The sequence below is a fragment of the Triturus cristatus genome, chromosome 4_2 (genome assembly GCF_964204655.1).
Source record: "Triturus cristatus chromosome 4_2, aTriCri1.1, whole genome shotgun sequence".
NCBI classification, from domain to species: domain Eukaryota; kingdom Metazoa; phylum Chordata; class Amphibia; order Caudata; family Salamandridae; genus Triturus; species Triturus cristatus.
In genome coordinates, this window is record NC_140586.1 from 558,347,122 (window position 1) to 558,369,241 (window position 22,120).

Here is a 22,120-nt window from a genome sequence, read left to right on the forward strand (position 1 = left end):
CACGAATAGTTCTGATCCGTTCGAGATCCTGTTGCCTTGAGATGTTCTGTCCCTGCTTTTTTAGCAGGGTTTTTAGGCCGGCCATTGTTAGTGGTATGTCCGTTAGGAGATCATCTGGCCCACCCAATGTCTTGTTGGACGTCAAGAGAGACCTTGCCCACCGACTAGTGGTATCGGTGAAAACTATTTATAATGCTTCCCTGATTGTACCAGGACCTGCATTAATCACGTGATGATAAAATATAACTATGTCTTTTTCACATTCTATATCCATTGCTGGAATATTGAACTCTAGGCGAATCAGTGTGAGCCTTGTTGAGTATGGTAGCTTAAAAACCTTACTAAAAGCCATGGTGTGCACGCGCTCCAATTTGTTGGTCTGCAGGCCAGGGAAAGCAAGACGGCCATAGCTCAGTGTAGGAATTAGCTTTGCTTGCATTACTCGTCAAATGGCCTTCGTTGAATGGCTTAGAAGCTTATGATTTAATGTACATAAGGCATGTGTAAACTTTAGCCACTTTAGCCTCAAGTGCTTTGGCCTGCAGTGTTGGTGTTCCAGTGTCTGAGAATTGTACTCCCAGATAAGTATACTTGTTGGCAGTGGCAATTCTTAACAGGCCGCGATGCCAACCCAATAATGATTTTTTTGGTTTGTGGCCAAAGACCAGTACCTTAGTTTTTGTTGCATTGGCTTGAAGTTTGTTTTCCATATTATAAAGATGTAATGTCTCCAATGCCCTTTTCATGCCTAGTCTAGTTTGATCCAATAGAACAAGGTCATCCGCATACTGTATGATTCAAAATCTAAGATAGCCCAGTTGGGGCAGAAAGATGTTGGTTTTTAGAAGTGCCTCGCCCAGATCCGCAGTGTATAAGTTAAACAGTGTGGGTGCGATCACACAACCCTGTTTTAGCCCTTTGTTTGTGTAGATCTTGACTGTTGCACATGTCTGTGAGAGCTTGGTGCGAACGCAAGTGCCGGTATGAAGTGACATGATGGCCGTCAGGAGTTTCCTCGGAATGCCTCACTTTGTGAGTTTTGACCACAGTATGTTACAGTCGATGCCATTAAAGGCGGCACTGTAGTCAACAAAATATGCATATAGTAGAGGGGTGGCGACCTCTGTGGCCTTGGTTGTCAGATATGATAGCGCGATGGCATGATGAGTTCGGCCGAAATCCTGTCTGGCATTGCGGTATGATTTGATTTTTTGTTATCCATACCTCTAACTCTTTCAAGAGCACTTTTGCAAATGCCTTCCCATCGACGTCCAATAATGCAATCAGTCTGTCATTCTCCGAATGTGAAGCATCCCCGTCTTTATAAATGGGTTGCAAGATGGAACCTTTCCATGAGTCCGGTACTGCTGAGGGATTGTACCATGGGTTAAATAGGTTATGCATGTGAGGGGCCCAAAAATCTCGATCTTCATGGAAGATGCTGCCTGGTAACCCATTAGGCCCGGGAGCTCCATTCTTCCTGATTCCCTTGAGGGTGGTTAGAATTTCTTTTTCTGTTGGGGCAAGGTCCTCTGCCTCATTCTCGTCGGAGTAATTGCCTTCTACCTCCATGGTTTTTGTCATGGGCTTGTCTTGGCTGACATATAGCCTTGTTGCATGGGCTGTCCATTTGTTGGCAGGTACAGCATTATGGATGTGGCTTCCACCGTTTAGACCATTAACATAGCTCCAAATCTCCCTGTTCTTTTTGGGTGCTAGCAGAGCATAGATGTGTTTCCATTTTTCTTATGTGTTGGTTTGTTTCAACTGCCAGACATTTTTTTAATGCAGTTTTCTAGATGTTTTCAAAAATGTTTCAATCTGTGGGCACTTTTCTCTCCTGTACTGTAACTCTGTCAGACGGCACCTCTTTTTACTCTCTCTGAATGCTTTGATGTCGAGGAGATCGATTGGCCCATTTCCAGTAGCTAAAGTAAACCTTGCTTCATTTTATTTTTAGGCCTCATATGAATGAATAGATTTTTCGCCTTGAACGCATATCCAAAAATTAATAAAAACTACAGCAAGGGGTTTAGAGGGCTACCTAGGGCCAAGACCACTGCAGTCTCTCGGAGCCCCTGCTGATGTCTCAGTCTCTTTGTCCACCCAAGTGGTCCAGGAGACGCAGGGCCCTCAAGACTAGCAGAACCCTGGGGTAGTGATCAGTTCCCTTCATGCCGAGGAGGGTCTCAGTCTTCTCTGTGGTTCCTCCTAACTGCGGGCGCTCCTATTCCATGACCATGTGTCAGGTGAAGCAAGAAGGGCAGCACATCCCCCAGATGAACCGAGGGAGCATGCAGTGTGGCATCAAGAGACTGAGGCCTGGGGTGCACTGCCCCTTTCACAATGCACGGAGCACACAACCTCACTGGGGCCACCGCGGGCATAGGGATATCACATGGAGCAGGCAGGCGAGGACTCATCTGCTTGGAAAGGTAGCTATTCTGGATCAAGCACATCATGAACAAAAACACTGCTTTGACAGGCCAGAAAATTCTAAACTCCAATTCATTCATTCATTCAATTTCAGGCAAACTACTTAGCTCCTAACCAGATACTGAACAATCAGTCGTGTTTTATAATTGCATAACTGATAAAAAGAAAAGCTCTAATATTTCACTCATTCACAAAAACATGGCTAGCAAGATTTTATAAAATAGACCGCATATAAAAAGGAGATTCCCTGTCCTCGCCTGGTGGCCAACTGCCCGTTACCATGACAAGTATGTAAATTAGGTAATGCTCCAAACAGGTTTACATATGCCCTGTAGCCACAGGTTGGCACTCCTGGATTATGCATAACTCCTGGTGCCACACCGTGCATTCCGCAGGGCAGACACAGCAGGTTCAAGTTGGGAGGGGAGGAGGAACGAGCATAGAGGAGAGATGCAGGGATGCGGGAGGGCACCTCATTAAAAAAAACAAGCACAGGCACAACCAATAGGTCTGCCGTTCGTTGCAGCCCTTTGGCTTTATCGAAGTTTGTTTTGTTATGTTTTTTCAAAACCTCTGTTGTGGAAGTTGCTGGGCCCTTCCCGTTAATATAAACAAAAACATAAAAACATTGGCAAATATGTTTTTTTGGACTCAAAAAGCACATATTGCCATATTAGCCCCATAGCACCACTTTGTGTGTGGGTGTACTTCTTGTGAAAGAGCAGAATGCCGTCACTCAGTGAACTCCGCCAATACCTAAAGGAAGTTGACCCACTGCCCCATGAAGTATGCTGTAGTACACAGAGGAAAAATCCGAATGACAAAACAATGGAGGAAGAAGGTTGGCAAAACACCCCTATACGTAAGCATATTATACATAAATGTAGGTTGTTTTTTTAAAATCAAAACTTAGCTAACGCCAGGGCCTCCTGCCCCTATTCCCTTTAAAAAAAGGAAAAAAGTGGGGGTTGCAAAAAGATGCCCAGCCACTGGACCCGATCAAAAACGGCTTCAATTATTGGTCGCGATTCACCCTTGTTCTGCAATTTCACAATTTCTTCAAATCATAAAAGCGATCCAGGGATGGGTGACACAAGTAAATAAGTGTTCAGGACCACGAGCGGGAAGAATCCACTTAGTATATGGTGAAAACAAAGTTAGTAGGAGATTTCACAGCTTGAAAAATTCTATTGTGTTGTCTGCAGTGAAAGGCCCTTGTACTGCGAAGTCCACCCTCAAATTCCATTACCTGTAGGGATAAGACTCTCTGGATAACATAACAAAAATCATCCAGACAACCGTGTGCTCTATAGCAGGAACGCCTGTCAACCTTTGATTTTTTTTGTTTAATTACGTTCTGTTTTCATAAAGAATGAATTGCAGCCTTAGGGGTGTGTGCACACTTTCCGTGTAGTGGCCCAATTCGTCTTCACAATATGGTGAATTCAAAAGTTCAAGAGGACTATAAGATATGCTGTAATGAGTGTAACATGTTGATATGGAAATGAATAAGGAACAGCAATTTTTACAGAAATGGTTCATTAGAATACATCCTTGAAAGAAAACAGAAAGTACCAATGAAGAAGTATTCACGTCTGTGTGAAGTAATTAGGTAGTATATCGTGTAAGCGTGGAAATGTAGCAACGGTAACATACTTGATTCACTTGGACTGGTTTAGTCTGAAGCAGTGCTTAATTTGTGCTGGTGTTTGCCTGTAATCGGCACCGACAATTATTTCCAAACATCTGCACATGATTACGGGACAACACCACATGATGGCGCTGTGTCTAATTCTCAGCAGAATTTATTTAAATGAATACATCTACCATATAGGTAGTGCTGGCACTGCCATGCGGCAGCAGTGGCAGGAGCTATTGGTAGTGCCAGCTACAGTGGAGTCCTGTATAGTGCTTGAGCCCTGGCACTTATTTATTTATTTTGACAAATTAAGCACTGGTTTTGGTTGCAACTTCTAGAAAACGACAGCTTGTTTCCAGGAAGCAGTGCAGCGGGTCCAATGAGAAGTGTTTGTTAAACGTGCACAAGCCGGGGGGCTACGCCTCGGGCGCTCCCCTCGGGGGGTTACCTTGCACTCAGCCTCCGCTTGCTTGCGCTTGGACTCAGTCAGCTGGGCCTGCAGTCCTTTGTTCTGCGCGGTCAGGTGCTGCACCTTGGCTTGTAAACTGCTGACCTCCTGCTCCGCCCTTCGGAGATGGTTGCTGTTGATCTGGTTCTGCAATGTTTAGAAAAAAAAGTCACAAAGAGGAAGAGATAACGGGAGGTGTCAAGAGGTCTCGGAGATGCTTATCGCACCTACAGTACTCGGGCAGCATGACTAATCGGCTTCTTCACGGAAATGTGGCCATCACAGTTTGTGTGCAGCATTTAAACTAAAATGCACAATATTAAAAATGCACTGGAAAGTTTAACATCACAAAACCGGGCACGGGACTATCTGAGAGAGGTCATGAGTGCCAGATGAATACTGTTGATTTGCTACAGCCTCTAACAACTGAAGTAAGTCACAGCATTTGTACGCAATATCGTTTAAGTGGTTTATACCGTTTTCAACATCACTCCAGCTGCTACATCGAGCGCCACGGTAAGCTATCCTGTTCAATAACCACTTGGAAACGTGCTCCTCTTTAAAGGACTCAAAATCTCAATCAATACCTTCTATACTGGGCGGAAAAACGGATGCTCAAAAGTACTTGGTTTCAAAAACCGCTTCATACACCTCTTGGCACTATACACGCTCAAAGACAACACTACTTCCGCTCCAGCTATGAGAAATACACGCAGAGTTAAAAGAGCATCAGAATTCGAAAATGCAATTTATTCTTCAATGCAAACCATTTTTATTTAAGGAACCGAGTAAAAAACATGCAACTGAGGAGCAGCCGTGAAAGCACAGCCAATGCACCCCAACCCCACCCAAGAAAAAGAAAGATGTAATCTCACATAACGATGAAAAGCGCGCCCGCAGCCACAATCAGATGCACAACACCCTGAATTAGAATAAAGTCCATTCTATTCCAAGAGCAGAGGCTCCTATCACGCTCTGTAGGAAGCTGGCTCTGGATATTCCATACCAGAGTAAGGTATAGTGTGCACGAGTCCAGGGAGTCCCCAGAGGTATAGCAGAGGCAAAGTGAGGTAAGCACTGACAGCTCTCTGTGTGGTAGTGTGGGAGAGCAGTTCAGCTTATCCTGAGGGTGTGTTAAGCATTTATTGCATTCACTCAATCAAGGACGGTTACACACACTCAGACAGAATGCAGACACCAATTAGGTAAGTATAAAAAATAAATACTTATGTTTATTTTTAGAACTAAGAAGGACTTGGCACAGGTAAGTAACATATACTCTCAAATGCACGACTTTCCAAAGAAATGCAGTTGTAGTTGAAATTGCAAGTTATAGATTAATACAAGTTAAAAAAGCACTTTAAATTACACAGTAATTATTTTTGGATTACTTTTTAGATTACATCGACTACTCGGGGTGGTATGCCTAGATACCACACCAGGGATCTCATAAAACACAGTAAGACTTTTAAAGGTATGCAGTGGGGTTACTTTTGCTCCATACAAAACATTAGTTCTAAAATCTTTTAAGTGTTGAACAGAAACGTGATAACATTGGTTCCTATGGGAGAAAAGTGGTTATTGGCTTCACAGGTAAGTAACAACTTACGAGTGGAGTTTTGGGGGTTAGGACCAAGGTTCCCTAAGATCTAGGTAGGCACTCAGTTCAGTTCAAAGACTTTATTCGGTTAAAAAACATTGATAACCATAAAAGTACATAAGACACATATTAAACACAATTTGCACAATATAAAAACAAGTGAGGTATGTATAGATTGTTAGAAAAACTCAGACTCAATGCCTTTAAAACATTATCGATTTTCTTAAATTAAAAGCGCTTCTAAGAAATACAGAGACAGATGCTACCGTGAATATATCTTCAAGTTTCCGAATTATTAGAAAGGCAGGGCGGCATTGTCTAAAATTCATATACTTTAAAATTGGCTTAATCCACCTTTCCCAAGGTACTGAATAATATTTAAAAAAGAATAAAATGTGAATATCCGATTGGGTGGATAAATTATCACGGGGCATTTGCTTACTCCTGCTGACCAATCATTGTTGACAGGAAAACTCAGTGTTCTAAAAAGAATGCCAAATCTAAAACGTACCAACAAAAACCTTTCATGTTCCGTTAACCGCAGGGTTAGGTATGGTTGAATAGCCTGCGAGGTTAAAGTCAGTTGATGAGACATCACTGTTTTTCTAGTCAACTCAGTTTGATCTCTTAGATTCAAAAGATACGTAATACATAGCCTTTTCAATTCCTTTCTCGGGATCTTCACCATTGACTCGGGATCATCCTAAAAATCGGGGTGATTAATATAGCCACAAAAGCTTTTAATATAGCTCAGCCATTTTATTCGATGAGCACCCTCCAATTTTAGAGCATCCCCCAATATGAGACGATTCAGATAACACTCATTTGTAGTCCAAACCTGGTGCCACAAAAGAACCGGCTGGATTCTAATGGTATCCTCAATATGTAACATGCCAAGTTCAGTGTGGCAGTTATAAGTGGATGTACTCACTGGCGTGGTTAGGAGATATATCAAAAAGCTATTCTCTGTCAACTGTAAACTAATTACATTTGAGATGCCCCATATTCCCGCACCATAGGTTGCCACTGCCACACAACTAGTTTTGTAAATGCGCAAAAGCTCATTTACTGGTTTACTTCCCCATCTTTTTACTAAAAAGTTTAAGGGCCATTATAGACTTGGTGAACAACAATATTCTCCCCTTAACTGCAGTATTCCACTGGCCTGTGCACTCAAACAAAATTCCTAAGTAGGGAAAGGTAGAGATGTGATCTAATGGTGTAGAGTCTATAAACATGTTTTTTTTCCTCTGTTTTGTTTTAGTGCCCCAGTTCATAGCAAAGGTTTTGGTGCAATTTACTTTCAGATCCAAACCGGTCATGAAGGTGGAAAAAGAGGTAATCATAGATTGCATTGCTACGGGGGTCCTAGCCATCAGAACGGCATCATCAGCATAGATTAATGCCGGTATATGACGTTGTGATGCCGTGGGCATATCTAAACAATCCTTCAGCAAGATATCCTCTAACTCGTTGATATAGATTAGGAACAAAAACGGGGCAAGGACACACCCTTGTCTTACTCCCCTTGCAATGTTAAACATTCTAGTGCACTCTCCATTTAGGCCATATCTGATTGTTTATCATTGCCAATCCTTATGCCCGTGCGCCACCAGGCCAAGTTAGGACCCACTGCCCCTATCCGTGCGCCACCATACCAGGGTAGGAGCCATGCCCTCCTGTCCGTGCGCCACCAGCCCAGGGTAGAAGTACTCGGGACTGTCTTGACCAGAAGCGCTCTCCAGATTGTACAAACGCACGTTTACAGAGACAAGTGACCATATTACACCTGCCTGCCCCCGAGACAATCACAGCACGTCTGGAGGAATCGCCAACATTACACACTCCCAGGGTGAATCCGGCTGGGAAACGTGTTAGATGTGCGCCTGCTGTACAGTTGTAATATAACTAACTAGCGCGCGACGGAGGAGCAGGTTTAACATGTCAGTATTTGGAAGCCCCTGAGTTATGTGTAACCATGGCCGCTTACCCAAAGCTCCATCTAAAACTGCCCCTTAAGCGTGGCATATTAATACGGTGGTGCAGTGTATATGGCTAGATAGTTTGTGGAAGGGGCATTACTTTGGGGTGGCAGAAAACTTGGAGACGGCCATACACCGCCAATTATTATACATGAATAGCTCACGAGGCTAGGACAGTCGCCTTTTTTTGCAAATAATAAATGATTAGTGACCCTTGGAAGATAACAGAGTGGGTCTGTCAGCCCTGTATCTGTAGCTTGCGAGTATGCCAGCAGTACGTGCTTAACTCGCTGAGCTAGCACTTGCTTAGTTCGTCACCTTCTGAAGGCAGAGAAGCGGTGTGAGTGAGCCAGCAACGATTCGAACCTTCGACCGGCAGCTGGCGGAGCTCCGCAGCAGGCGCGTTGACCCACCCCGGCTGCCTTGGACCCTGAAAGCATGCCTCCTTACCATGATGCGGGAGCGCTTTCCTTCCAGGCACAGGGCGGCTCCTTGCACGAGATCCGTGTGTTGGGACATCACCCTTCCGGAAACGACAGAAAGAAGCGGCCTAAAAAAACAGGTGGCTCCGAATTTCTCCAAGTTCTGCTTCAAAACCACAGGCTTATGGGCGCCTATATAAACCAGCTCCAAACAATAGATAAGAGCTTTTCTAGTGGGCATTGAAACCCCCTTTTTGCAACAAAAGCTGTGTCTTTTTAGTGAAGCAATTTGGATGTGGATTGGTTATTTTTTTCGCTGCACTTAACCCAGGGCCTCTTGAAGTAATCGCTTGGTTCCTGTGCAATCCAAGGCTGCGAAAAAACAAACTACCTGCAATTACAACTTGCCGTAAATGCCCGACACAAGAGGCTTCCGGAGTGTCAATTTCAGCGGTCAGTCAGCCAATCCATCAGGCCACCCAAAGAATTACAAATTTGATTTTTTAATGGCGGTAATTAAAAATCGATTATTTTTCCCAGCGCACAAAACGCCGAGAGGCAAAGTGGCTGCATGGAGCACGTCTACTATTCACAACAAGCATTTGCAATGCAATAGGTCTCGCATTTATACGAGTTTGAGCTATTGGCATTGTAAATGACAGTGCCATTTATTTATGTTTTAAAAAAACCAAACTTAAATAAAAAGCATTGTCATTTACAATGCCAATAGCTCAAACTCGTATAAATGCGAGACCTATTGCATTGCAAATGCTTATTAAAAATAGGTACTATAATTGATTCATACCAAGTATTAGGAAGGCCCACCGAGCAAGCTGCATTGAGGAATCTTGTTAATAATGGTGCCCATAATGTTAAGTTATTTTTAAAAACATCTACCGGTACACCATCTGGTCCCGGTGCCTTGCCCCCCTGGCTCGAACTAATGCCCTTCATCACCTCACCCAATGTAAAAAAAAGGTTCAAACCTTTAGTTTTTGTAAATACTTTGGGTGTGTCCTGCTCACTCGCTTCCCTCAGGGGGTCTGCAGGACTATAAAGGGACTCAAAATAACTCACCCATTCCTCCTCGGCAATGGCAATCTCAACCCGCGCCTTAGTATCACCCTTAAAGTATGGTGCGTTAACTGCCCTCCAGAAAGCTGTCATGTCCCTCCGTTCAGAAGCTCCTAAAAGGTCCTCCCATGCTTCCTTCTTTATTTTAGCCCTCCTATTCTTGATGGCCAATTTATAGGATTTCCGATACTCCCTGATCTGTTTCTTGTCTTTGACATGCCCGTTCAGTGCCCGTTTGAGTTTAGAGTGTGCTTTAGTGCACCCTTGATCAAACCATCCCTTCTTTTTACCATTATTGTGTATTTTCGAGCTGATCCACAAATTTTCCTTCATACATATTATAATTGATTTAAAGTTATTAAAAACTTCAATATCGTTGGACGCCATGTCCAGACAGGTATTAAAGCATGTTTAATTAGATTGCAAAGAAACTCGGCAGGTACAATTTTAGACCACTTTAAGGCGTATCCGTTCTGCCTGGAAATAGTAATGTCTCTTGACTGCAACCTGGGAATGCTATCAGTAATGGCACGAGGGTCTATAATTTCCACCCTAATTGGGAAATGATCACTAAGGGATATTTCTAATTTACTATAGTTACCAACACTTCCCCTAAAACACGAGGAAATCAAAACATAGTCAATAACAGACGAGAACCCTCTACCACAAAAAGTTGCAGAGAACGGAACCTCTGGGTGGCATAATTGGTTTGCAAACCCTAAATCATTCATAAAGAGGATCTCATTCAGGGCATCACCAACCCCATTATGATCGAAGTGTGTCGATATGGACTCACTGTCCAGGGTTAATCCACAATTTCCTTTACCGCCTCTATTGCAGATTGCGCAATTAAAATCACCCCCCCCATATGGCAACAAACTCCTTTTGTTCATTGCAGATTATAGAGTTAATTTCAGAACTTAGCTTATTAAATACTGAGGCTAAGTCAGCCGAGGGAACATTATTATATAAATTAATGACCAGAATACAGAGAGTTTTGGTCATATGTAAACCAACAATATGGTAATAGCAGTTATTATAAAAAACCTCAATACTATTACATTTAAAACAATTTGAGACATATGTGCAGAGGCCACCCTTGGCTCTGCCATGTAATGAGCCTATTGCCGAGGTAAAAACTGTTTTAAAACCATTCAAATGATACACATCTTTTGCCCACGTTTCTTGCAGGCATATGACATCTTGACCTTCAATTAAATTGAGCCAAAGCGGATTATCCAGCTTGGCCCCAAGTCCGGCAATATTCCAAAAAGTGATAGTCCAATTATCCTTAATCCTATCATATTTAGCGTGTCTTGTGTTAATGATCTTTGTTATGCTATTATCTGTTTTTCCCTTTCTCACATGTTGATCCCCCATTTGTGCAACTTCCAACCTTTCTATATGTATATGATCAATCCTGTCCAGGATCTGTCCTTCTCCCTCTTCAAGATCCTCCTTTCCCAGACTGGCCTTTACTAGAGGGGAGTCGCTTTTTACTACACTGGTGTCAAATGCCTGTACCCGTGCTGGTCAGTCCACCCCCCCTAAACCCGACAAAGAGTCAAATCTATTGTGGGTTGGAACATTGAATAGATTCCCTGTCTGTCGATAATCATGAGAGTTATACGGCATGGAACCTCCCTGCATCGTTGGTGCCCTATGGGCATTAAATCGGTTTCCAGTATATGGGTGCCTCTCTTCGTGTCATGTGAAATACGGTCTCTGGCTATTAGCAACAACAAATGGGGCCAGTGGATAGAAATAACTTAAATCCAAAGAGAAAATTCCACCAGAGTTTTCATAGTTTGGAAAACCGCGAATAAATTGTGCTATGCGTGGATCTCTAAAATTTACAATGATACAGTCGCCACTAATGTCTTTTGCTTTAGGTCCCAGCCAGTTCGCTCTACGAACGTTAATAATTTCCCCACACAGATCAGGTCTAAGGGGCCTATTTTTACCTAGCCAGTACATGACCTTGTTCTTTAATTCATGCGAAGTTTCAACCCTGTTGTTTTTCCACTCTGGCACCCCTGCAAGCACAATTACATAAGGATAAGAGTCCGGGGGAAGATCAACTCTTTCTGTGTCCTTTGCTTCTAGTTTCCATTATTTTATGTAATTCTAATGCCATGTTATCTGGGATCTTGGTTGTACATGTTTTGAGGCTTACTAGTTTGGTTTCTTTACTAGCCTTACCGTCCTGCTGGGAATCGTTAACTTTTATCTTACCACCTTCTTGGGTTGACGAATTTTTACTACCTTGTCCCAGTTTAGCACTGGCTGATGGCTTTTGTCTATTTTTAGGTGATGCGAGTGAGTTGTTTATTATAGGTTTGTCCCCCAGTTTTTTCAACAGGGCTGAATTATCCCGTGTAATTTTCTCCAGTGTTTCTAGCTGTATGCCTATCCTTCTTATACGTTCCAGCAATGGGAAAATTAAGGACCTAACTAAGTGTTCAATATTGTCCAATGAACATACGGTGCTACTACCATGTGTGGGCGGGCTTTCCGTTATGTCAGCAATAGGCCATGTAGGTTTTGAACCAGTATTTTCTACCTGTATCGTTTTATTCCTATACGTGACCCCCTTGTCGTGCCGCATAGGGAAAGCACTTTTACTCTTCTTAGTACGCGAGCCTTTATGCTGCTTACCATCACGTTTGCGTTTTAAAGTAGGGGCATTACCATCTGCTAGGTCAGAATGAATACAATCTAATAGCGGCTCGCTACTAGTTAGCAGGAGGCTTTGCCGCCGGCCCGGCTCCGCAATTGGATAGGCCATATAGGAGTCTAGGCTTGCGTCAATGCCACTTATATCAAGTATAGTTGAGAGATCACGTTGTTGGGATGATATTAGAACATTCTGGGTCAGTGGTTGTTCAGGGGACAGAACTGTGGCAATTTTCCCCAATGAGGATTTCCTCATAAACACAGGCTCAAGGGATAATCGCCGTTCAGTTAAGGCTATCTCCTTCTCCAGAGCAGTGACTGCATTAGTAAAGAAAGCATCTATAGTTCCAACTAGTCCACCTCCAACACACGTAATAGACAGTTTAGTTTTCGATGCCATATTTATGAAGTCCGGAGTCGGATAGTTATATATACATATCATACAAATGAAATGGAAAAGATAATAAACATATATAGATGAAGTCTTACGAATGATGTCTTGCTACGAGTGAAAAGATAAAGGGGGCAGCCCAGTCCAGTCTCAATCGGGCTGAGACGGGCCCGCCCTTGGCCCGGGCTTAGCCCGGGCTTTGCCCGGCGCGTCCCGCGCGCGATCCCGCGACGCGGGGGACACGCTGTACTTTATGCGCCAGATGGCGCGGATTCCTCGTAGGCAGCTTCCGGCCGCAAAGGCTCCTGGTACTTGTGGTCCCCTCCCTAACTGCGGCCATGCTCTGCTGGTAACGAGCTTCGGCGGCAGGGGGAGACCAGATGATTAAGGTGCGGGCATTAACAATAGCTGCAGGACAAGCGGTCAAAAGGTTGCTGGCTCGGATATTACACCCACTGCTGCAGGCTCACTAGAAGGCGCACAATGCAGATATTCAAAGCTTCCCCCGCTTCACCGGGGACACGCTGTAATTTATGCGCCAGATGGCGCGGATTCCTCGCAGGCGGCTTCCGGCCGCAAAGGCTCCTGGTACTTGTGGTCCCCTCCCTAACTGCGGCCGTGCTCTGCTGGTAACGAGCTTCGGCGGCAGGGGGAGACCAGATGATTAAGGTGCGGGCATTAACAATAGCTGCAGGATTCTTGATGATGCCACATTTCGGCCAAGCTTAGGGTCTCTTGACTGTTTTGTCTTGTTCCCCCTCCATTGGAGGTTGCGCTGTGTCTCGAGGGGGTTCTCTTTCCTCCTCTAGGGGGTCTTTGTAGTCTAGTTTATACAGGGGCGACAGGCACACTGCAAGTTGGGGGGGCTGTTTGGGCTCATGCAGGGGTGCAGGGAGGGGGGAGTTTTGTTGGGGATGTTGGGTTGGGGTTGGATATTGTTTATTCGTACCACAAGGCAGGAGTATTGTTGTGCTATCTTTAAAGTGCTCTCTGGGGGGAGACTGATCGGTTTTGGCCATGATGGGGGGTAGGGGACTGAGCCTTTTGTCCTGGAATGTTAATGGACTGGGGGACAGGATAAAACGGGGGGTGGTCCTGCAGTTCTTAAAACGGATTTCACCCGATATAGTATTTCTGCAGGAAACACACCTCATTGGAAATTCCTTTCGTGCCATGAACAGACGGGGCTATCACCTGGTAGCTCACTCGGGCTTCACATCTGGTTCGAGGGGTGTGGGCATTATGGTTAAAACCTCGCTCCCGTTGGAGGTTGATGAGGTGCTTCACGATGATAGGGGACGATATACGGCTCTGGTGGGTAGACTGGAGGGTAAAGTGATTGTTTTGGTTTCTGTTTATGTCCCGCCAGGGTTGCAGACGACTACTTTCGCTGACTTGGGGCGCCTTCTGCTTGGCCTGCCGGAGGGGATTCTAGTGGTTGGGGGGGATTTTAACGCTGTAATTTCCGGAACTGTGGATCGTCACCCGCCCAGGGATCTCCCCCGCGCCCAAGCTTGGTTATCTGGCCTCTTGGATACCCTGGGGCTGGTGGATTGTTGGCGGCTGAAACACCCTACGCAGATACAATACACCTTTCATTCTGGGGCACATGGCAGTCTGTCGAGGCTTGACTATGTTCTGATGCCAGCTGCACAGGCGGGGAGGGTTGGGGAGGTGCGACATCTGGCTCGGGGTATTTCAGATCACTCCCCGCTCCTGTTGCACTTCGACAATGTCCCGAGGGGGGAGGGGAGGGTGGTCCCAATCAACCCCTGGTACCTGCGTGACCCCGCAATTCGCGCAGATTTGGTTAAATCTCTTGAACGATATTTTGAAGACAATGTGGGGTTTGTGTCGTCTGCTGTTTCTTTGTGGGAGGCGTTCAAGACGGTACTCCGGGGGGAGGCCCTATCCCTCATTTCCCATTCCCGGAGGCGTGAGCGGGAGGAGGTGACCCGTATCGAAGCTGAGATAACTGAGTTGGAGGGTGATCTGGAGTGTGGGGTCACGGACGACAAACTGCATGCTCTCGGACTCAAGCAGGCGGACTACAGGGCCCTCGTCACGGAGGCGGCCAGGGGCCTGAGTAGAGAGCAACAGGGGCGGCTGTATGATGTGGGTGATAAGGCTGGTAAACTGATTGCGTGGCTGGATAAAAAGGAGAGAGCGAGTCGAGTGGTCCCGTCGATTGAGAGACTGGATGGTGTGTGTGTCACTGAGCCGGATGAAATTGTTGACTGTTTCGCTGAGTATTTCCGTGGGGTGTATTCCCCGGTATCTTCCCGCTCGGAAGAGGATTCCCATGACCTGCTTAAAGACATTGCGCTGCCTTCCCTTTCGGAGGAGGATAAACTGTTGTTGGACGCGGCTCCGACATCTGATGAGATTGCCCTCGCCATACGTTCGGTCGCCTCTGGCAAGGCCATGGGTCCTAATGGCCTTCCCATCGAATTGTACAAATTACGACCGGATACGCTGGCTCCGCATCTCCGTGATATGTTCCTCGCAGCCCGGTTGGCGGGTTCCCTCCCGCTGGACCAGCGTCTTGCCACTATTGTGGTTATTCATAAGGAGGGGAGGCAGCGGGATCGGGTCACGTCTTACAGGCCCATCTCGCTGTTGAATGCGGAGCCAAAAATTCTCGCCAAGGTGCTGGCTAATCGGCTGGTTGGCGTGGTGTGCGATCTGATCCATCAGGACCAGTCCGGCTTTATCCCTCATCGCAACACCGCGCTCAACCTGCGGCGTCTGCATGGGGTGCTCGCGAGGGTCCCATTCATACGAGAGCCAGCCATTTTGGCGTCCTTGGACGCCACTATGGCGTTCGACACGCTTGAGTGGCCATATATTTGGGCGACGCTGGCTAAGTTTGGGTTTGGCCCGGGATTCATTGGCTGGGTGAAACTGTTGTACTCCGGACCGCTGGCGCAGGTGGCGGTGAATGGTAGAGTATCGGCTCCTTTTGAACTGGGCAGGGGCACGCGGCAGGGCTGCCCGATGTCGCCGCTCCTCTTTGCGCTTGCCTTGGAGCCCCTGGCGGAGTGGCTGCAGTGGCACCCTTCGATTCGTGGTCTCCGATGGACCCCCGAGTATGAGGATCGCGTCTCCCTTTACGCGGACGATATTCTTTTGTACCTTGCTTCCCCGCGTGAATCATTGATTGTGTTAGTGGATGTGTTGCGTTCATTTGGCTGCAACTCCGGCTTAGTCATCAACTGGGCTAAATCCTGTGTGTATGTCCTTTCGGGGGAGGCTCCTATCCTTCCGCGGGGTTGTCCTATCCAGGTTGCTCCGCAGGGATTTAAGTACCTGGGTATCTTTATTACCCTTGACGCTGCGGCCCGATATAAGCAGAACTTACTCCCCCCCCCCCTCCAGCGCCTGAAGGAGGATGTGGCGCGTTGGAGGCGCTTGCCGCTCTCACCGCTCGGCCGTGCGGCATTGTTTAAGATGATGTCGTTGCCACGTTTCTTATACGCTCTACAAAACACGATTGACGTCGTCCCGGCACGCTACTTTCGGGAGGTGGAGGGTCTGCAGCGCCACCTGTTTTGGGATGGGAGGCCGCGTATCGCCCTTGCGAAGCTGACGCTCCCGTGGTATGACGGGGGGTCGCCCTCCCAGACATCAAACGGTATTACTGGACCTCCCAGCTGGCTGCGATAAACCACGGCCTTTATGGGCCCGCCCTTAACCCGGCTTTTGAAATGGATAAATTGTTACTGCCGGGTGGCGACTACAATCGTGCGCTCTACTCTAGATCGCTCGACGCACGCCTGACGGGTCCTACGCGGGTCGCGGTACGGGTGTGGCACGCGGCAAACTTGGCGATGGGGTGGAAGGATCGCCTGACCCGGGCGACGCCACTGTATGTATCTGAGCGATTGGGTTGCTTGTGGACCTCGAAAGGCTTTGAGAAGTGGGACACGATAGGCATCAGTAGGGTGGGCGATCTCTGGACGAGGGGGGGATTCAAAACGTTCGATGTGCTGCAGGCGGAATTCCAGTTGCAGGACAGGGAGTACTTCCGGTATGTACAGGTTCGTCACGCGCTGTGTTCTGTATTCCCGGATGTGGCGTCCATCCCGGAGTGCTCCCCTCTGGAAGATAGAGTGCTAGATGGGCATGTACCGGATGGCACTATCTCATTGATTTATAAAAAGCTCATCAACGATCGCTCGGGACTGCTGACTGGCCTTCGTGAGGCATGGGTTGCCGATGGCTTGGAGCTGGATGACGAGGACTGGGTGTCTGCGGTGGCTTCCCCGAAAGAGGTGGCAATACCGGCCCGCCTTCGTTTCGTCCAGCTCAAAATACTCCACAGGGTCTACGTTACGGGGCCGGGTCTGATGCGTATGGGATATGCCGTGGACGGGCTGTGTAAGCGTGGGTATGGTTCGCTGGGGACCTTCTTCCATACTTTGTGGGAATGCCCGGAGGTGGCGCGATTCTGGCGTGGTGTACATGCGGTGTTGCAAGCTGTCACTCATGTGACGCTGTTTCCCGAGGCTAGGAGATGTCTGCTAAATGTGTGGGAGCCGACTGATTACACGGTGCCGCAGACGTGGTGGGTGACTCTGGGATATATGGTGGCCAAGCGTGACATAGCCCAATTGTGGGGCTCCCAGAGGTCACCAACGGTCTCGGTGTGGAAGGACAACATGGATTGGTGTATGTTTCGGGAGAAGGTAGTGTATGTGGCGAGAGGTAAGCCTGGGAATGGGTGAAAGTGTGGGGCCCCTGGAACTCCTATCGTGGCGGGATTTGTACCCCGCCGCTGACGCCTGATTTGGCAGTGGCCCAGTCTCCCTAGTCTGCTTGTTACCTTGGTTCTGGGTATCGTTTTCATTTTTTTTCTGTCCTGGCCCGTCCCCCCCCCCCCAATTCCTGTGGATCGGTAGGGTCCTCCCCAGGGGAGCTCATAATACTGCTTTGACTTTTGCTGCCTTGTGGGTTTGTTTGTTGTTTCTTATAAAAAATAGAACCGCCAGTTGGGGGCTCCGGACGGTGTGGCCGCCAACGCTTCCTTCGACTTCTGGGACTTTTATCACTTGTCGCTTGTGTTTAATAATTGTGTCTCTGCTCCCACTGTTTGCTAGCGGCCGGCCTGAAGGTTGTAGGCCCATTCTTGTATATCTTTTGCATTCTGTAATAAAGGTTTCAAAAAAAAAACAAAAAAAAACAATAGCTGCAGGACAAGCGGTCAAAAGGTTGCTGGCTCGGATATTACACCCACTGCTGCAGGCTCACTAGAAGGTGCACAATGCAGATATTCAAAGCTTCCCCCGCTCCACCGGGGACACGCTGTCATTTATGCGCCAGATGGCGCGGATTCCTTGTAGGGGGCTTCCGGCCGCAAAGGCTCTTGGTACTTGTGGTCCCCTCCCTAACTGCGGCCGTGCTCTGCTGGTAACGAGCTTCGGCGGCAGGGGGAGACCAGATGATTAAGGTGCGGGCATCAACAATAGCTGCAGGACAAGCGGTCAAAAGGTTGCTGGCTCGGATATTACACCCACTGCTGCAGGCTCACTAGAAGGCGCACAATGCAGATATTCAAAGCTTCCCCCGCTCCACCGGGGACACGCTGTAATTTATGCGCCAGATGGCGCTGATTCCTCGTAGGCGGCTTCCGGCCGCAAAGGCTCCTGGTACTTGTGGTCCCCTCCCTAACTGCGGCCGTGCTCTGCTGGTAACGAGCTTCGGCGGCAGGGGGAGACCAGATAATTAAGGTGCGGGCATTAACAATAGCTGCAGGACAAGCGGTCAAAAGGTTGCTGGCTCGGATATTACACCCACTGCTGCAGGCTCACTAGAAGGCGCACAATGCAGATATTCAAAGCACTCAAATTGCACCACCAGCAGTACTGGGATCGCCGGGTGCAGAGTGCAGGGGCCCAATGTTGGCCAATGGGGCTAATGTGGCCTTAGGACAGGGGGTGCTTGCGAGCAGGCAACTCGGGTGTGGGAGCAAAGCTCCTGGGGTTTAGATCAGCACTGCAGGGGCCAACAATCAGCACATGAGCTGCATCACCAGCAGCACAGGTGTGCCGGGTGCAGAGTGCCAAGGCGATGTCGGGGAGCCAGTGGATATCAATGGAGATCTTCAGTTCACCCAAAGAGACTGCAGGCTTGGGCAGGGAGACTTCCTGAAGGCGACCACCGGATGGAAAGTTAGGTTGTGATCTTGGGGGATGCCTGGACATGGTCGGTTGGGCCACTCAAGGCGATGGGGCGTCAAGTGCAGGGGTGTCTTTCGGCGTCTGATTCTTCGGACTTGCTCCCGTTGCGGTTAGGATCTTCTAACTGCCTTCGGTTGCGGTCAGGGGAACCCTTCAGGTTGAAGGCTACAGGTATTGTTTGAAGCTTGAGGGAGGTTGGTTGGGGGGTGGTGGAGGGGGGGGGGGGGGGGCAGGTCACCGGTTCCCAGGTCAGGATCGCCGGGGAGTCCTCCTCGGGGTTTTGGGCCACTCAAACTCGGGGTGTGGCGGCCGGGTGCAGAGTGGTGCAGAACTGCCTACATCCGGGTTCTGATCTTGGAGTCTTTGGTTGAGCAAATCTGGTGCTCACGGCAGAAGTTTGCCGGTGAGTGCAAGGCAGGTCCTCCGGGCTCTGGGGGGCTGCTGGACACACTGGTTTCTTTGCTGTAGGCAGGTAGGAGTCGGAACAGGCCGGCAGGGCTGGGGCCAAAGCAGTAGGTGTCCTCTTCTTCCTGGGTCAGCATGGCTCTTCGGCCCTTCTTTCTTCCTCGAATCTGAGGAGGCAAGGTTCGGAGTTGCCCCTAAATACTAAATATAGGAGTGTTACAGGGATGTGAAGGTCGGGACCAATGGGTTGCTTCCTTGGTGGGAATACACCTCCTATTATACCACCCTCCAGTGCGAAGGGGGTCCCCTCATTTCCAAGATGGAGGGGACTGAAATGGGTGAGAACCGGTAGGAGCCAGTTGCTGGGGGCAGCAAAAGGCAGGGACAGCTTCTAAAGGCGGCAGGTCTTTGAAGCTTCCCCTTTCGTGTACCAAGCCCTTCTGGGGAAGGAGATGTGACTCCTCTGCCCTGGATGGGCTTTGTTTCTGGACCCAAAGAGCAGGAGCTTTCCACCCAGGGGTCTGGTGGTGGAAAATGGCGGGCAGCCATTCGGGAACCACACTAGGGCTGGTCGTTTTTCAGGGGGCCTCTCGAAAGCCTCTGTGTGCATTTGACATTCAATCCTACACTACATTGGCACCAGTGTGGGTTTAATGTGCTGAGAAGTTTGCTACCAAACTTCCCAGGTTTCAGAGAAGCCACTATGGAGCTGTGGAGTTTCTAATGACCAACTCCCAGACCATATACTCTTTATGGCTTCACTGCATTAACACTGTAAGAATGGACTTAAAAGCTGTAGGGGTACAGGGCTCATGCCACTCTACCCTCACCTGTGGCCTAGTGCACCCTACTAGAGGGGTGACTTACCTAGGCCACAGCCAGTGGATGTTGCCGGCATGGCACACAGGGATGTGTGCCACTTAGACTTCTCACTTTTATCCGCACCAAAACATGCAGCCTGTAATGGCAGTGTGTGGTTGTTAAGGTACAGGGCCTCTAAAAGGTGGCACAATATGTGCTGCAGCCCTTAGAGGCCTTCTCTGCTCACAGTGCCCTTGGTACCCATGGTACCTTTTACAAGGGGCTCTCCTGTGGCCAGATATGCCAACTGGGGGTACAAAGGCCCAGCTTTAAGAAAGAACACAGGCCCTGGGAACCTGATTGGCAGGGACCTAGAGCACACCAAGTCAAAAGTGCATCATGTGTCAGGCAAAAGTAGGGGGTAACCATGCGATAAAAGGGCACTTTCCTACATGCTCCCATTCCTTTAATGCATACATTTGACAGTCTAAAAAAACAAAAACAAAAAAAAAAAAGACTTTTTTTTCATGTCAAAATTCAGGAATTCGGTGGCCCGACAAGACAGCCACACATGACCATGCCAGCCAATCATTCAACAGAGACACTCTCCTCCAGAACATGCATCTTATGCTTGTCACTGTCCACTTGCCAACTCCTGTCTTTGAGCTCTGGATAATGGGTGAGGATACTGTATGTTCCACGTGTGCTACATGGATATATTTGCGACTGTTTTCAACCACAGTGTGCATTTTGATGGCAGGTTTTTTCGCTGATGAATTACATCTTACCTGCCTGTAAATACCTTCACGAGCAATGAGGCAGGGACACCCCACGTCTCCTCTGTTTGCCAATGGCATGTGTCCTGATGGAACGCTACCAAACACACCAGATTCATATTCATTAACATCAATGTATGAAGATATTATGCAATTTGTCAAAAATGCGAGACCAATTGCACACCAGTCCTTAACAAACATACCATTTGGATATCTATTGAGCATATGAATAAACTGGGATTAATCAGAGATATTCCCACTCACAAGTCAGATCAAGATTGAACACCTCTTGAGATGGTATACAGGTTCTACTGTGTGCTTGCCCTTTTAAAACCACAGAGCTAGTAATACAGTGGTTTTGGATAATTACAGGCAAGTGATATCCAACAAGAAAAACAAGACAGATGGATTAGGCTAGCACAGCCAATGGTGGGGGCACTTTGCTGATTAAAAATGTAACAATGCCCAACCTGCTGTACTTCGTTATTCACATTGCAATTTGGCTTAGTGAGCACTCCTGCAGAGCGCTGTACTCCTTGCAGCTCAGTATGATTTGGGCTGGAGGAGAAGTTAGAATCAGATGGGAAGTCACACCATCCCACCATACTGCAAAAGAGACTGTCCCAGATCCTGAGCTGTACTCTAGCTGCACAGGCACTCTGCAATACATTATCATCTCCACATCACATACACCTCAACTAATATCAGAAAGACATATTCAATTCTGGGAACAGACCGCAATAGCCCAGAAACCTCAACGATCTCTGATAAATACTAGCCCATTAAATATGTCCAGGCCAGAGACGGGGCACTCCACATGGCCTTTATGGACCTGTCGAGTGCCTTTGACCTAGTGGACAGGGGCAAGCTATGGCTGATGATGGAAAAGGCTGGGATTAACCCTGCCCTGGTTGACCTACTAAAAAGCTGGCATTTGGGCACTACAGTGCGGGTGCGTTATGATGTAAATGGAGATTGCACCCGTGCTTTTAGCTAAAACAAGGGTGTGAGGCAGGGCTGCATATTAGCCCCCTTTTTATACTAACGTTCTTGAAAAGCAGTTAGTGGTAAGAGGGAAAGACTGTCATGGTTTTATTATACATGGACGATGCAGTTTTAACTGGCCACAAAGCAAATGGCCTCCAGCTTTTGCTGGATATTTTTAATGATTTTATGGGGGTACTCAATCTGAAAATTAATCATAAGAAGTCTGTCTGATAGAGACTATTAGTTGTAGTTTCCTAACCTTACAATTTCCCCCAGGCGTCAGTCAGTATCCGGAGATTTTTTG

The 22,120-nt window shown here is 47.5% G+C and overlaps 1 protein-coding gene across 4 annotated transcripts in view; it reads right to left on the bottom strand.

The window, feature by feature from the left end:
• The window catches only part of EVI5 (ecotropic viral integration site 5), a 1,102,294-nt gene that overhangs the window by 309,315 nt on the left and 770,859 nt on the right, over positions 1-22,120 (bottom strand). For all 4 annotated transcript variants that reach the window (XM_085602190.1, XM_085602187.1, XM_085602191.1 and 1 more), the window contains one exon: positions 4,524-4,670. In XM_085602190.1, coding sequence (XP_085458316.1) covers positions 4,524-4,670 — 147 coding nt within the window. The remainder of the gene's footprint in view (positions 1-4,523; positions 4,671-22,120) is intronic.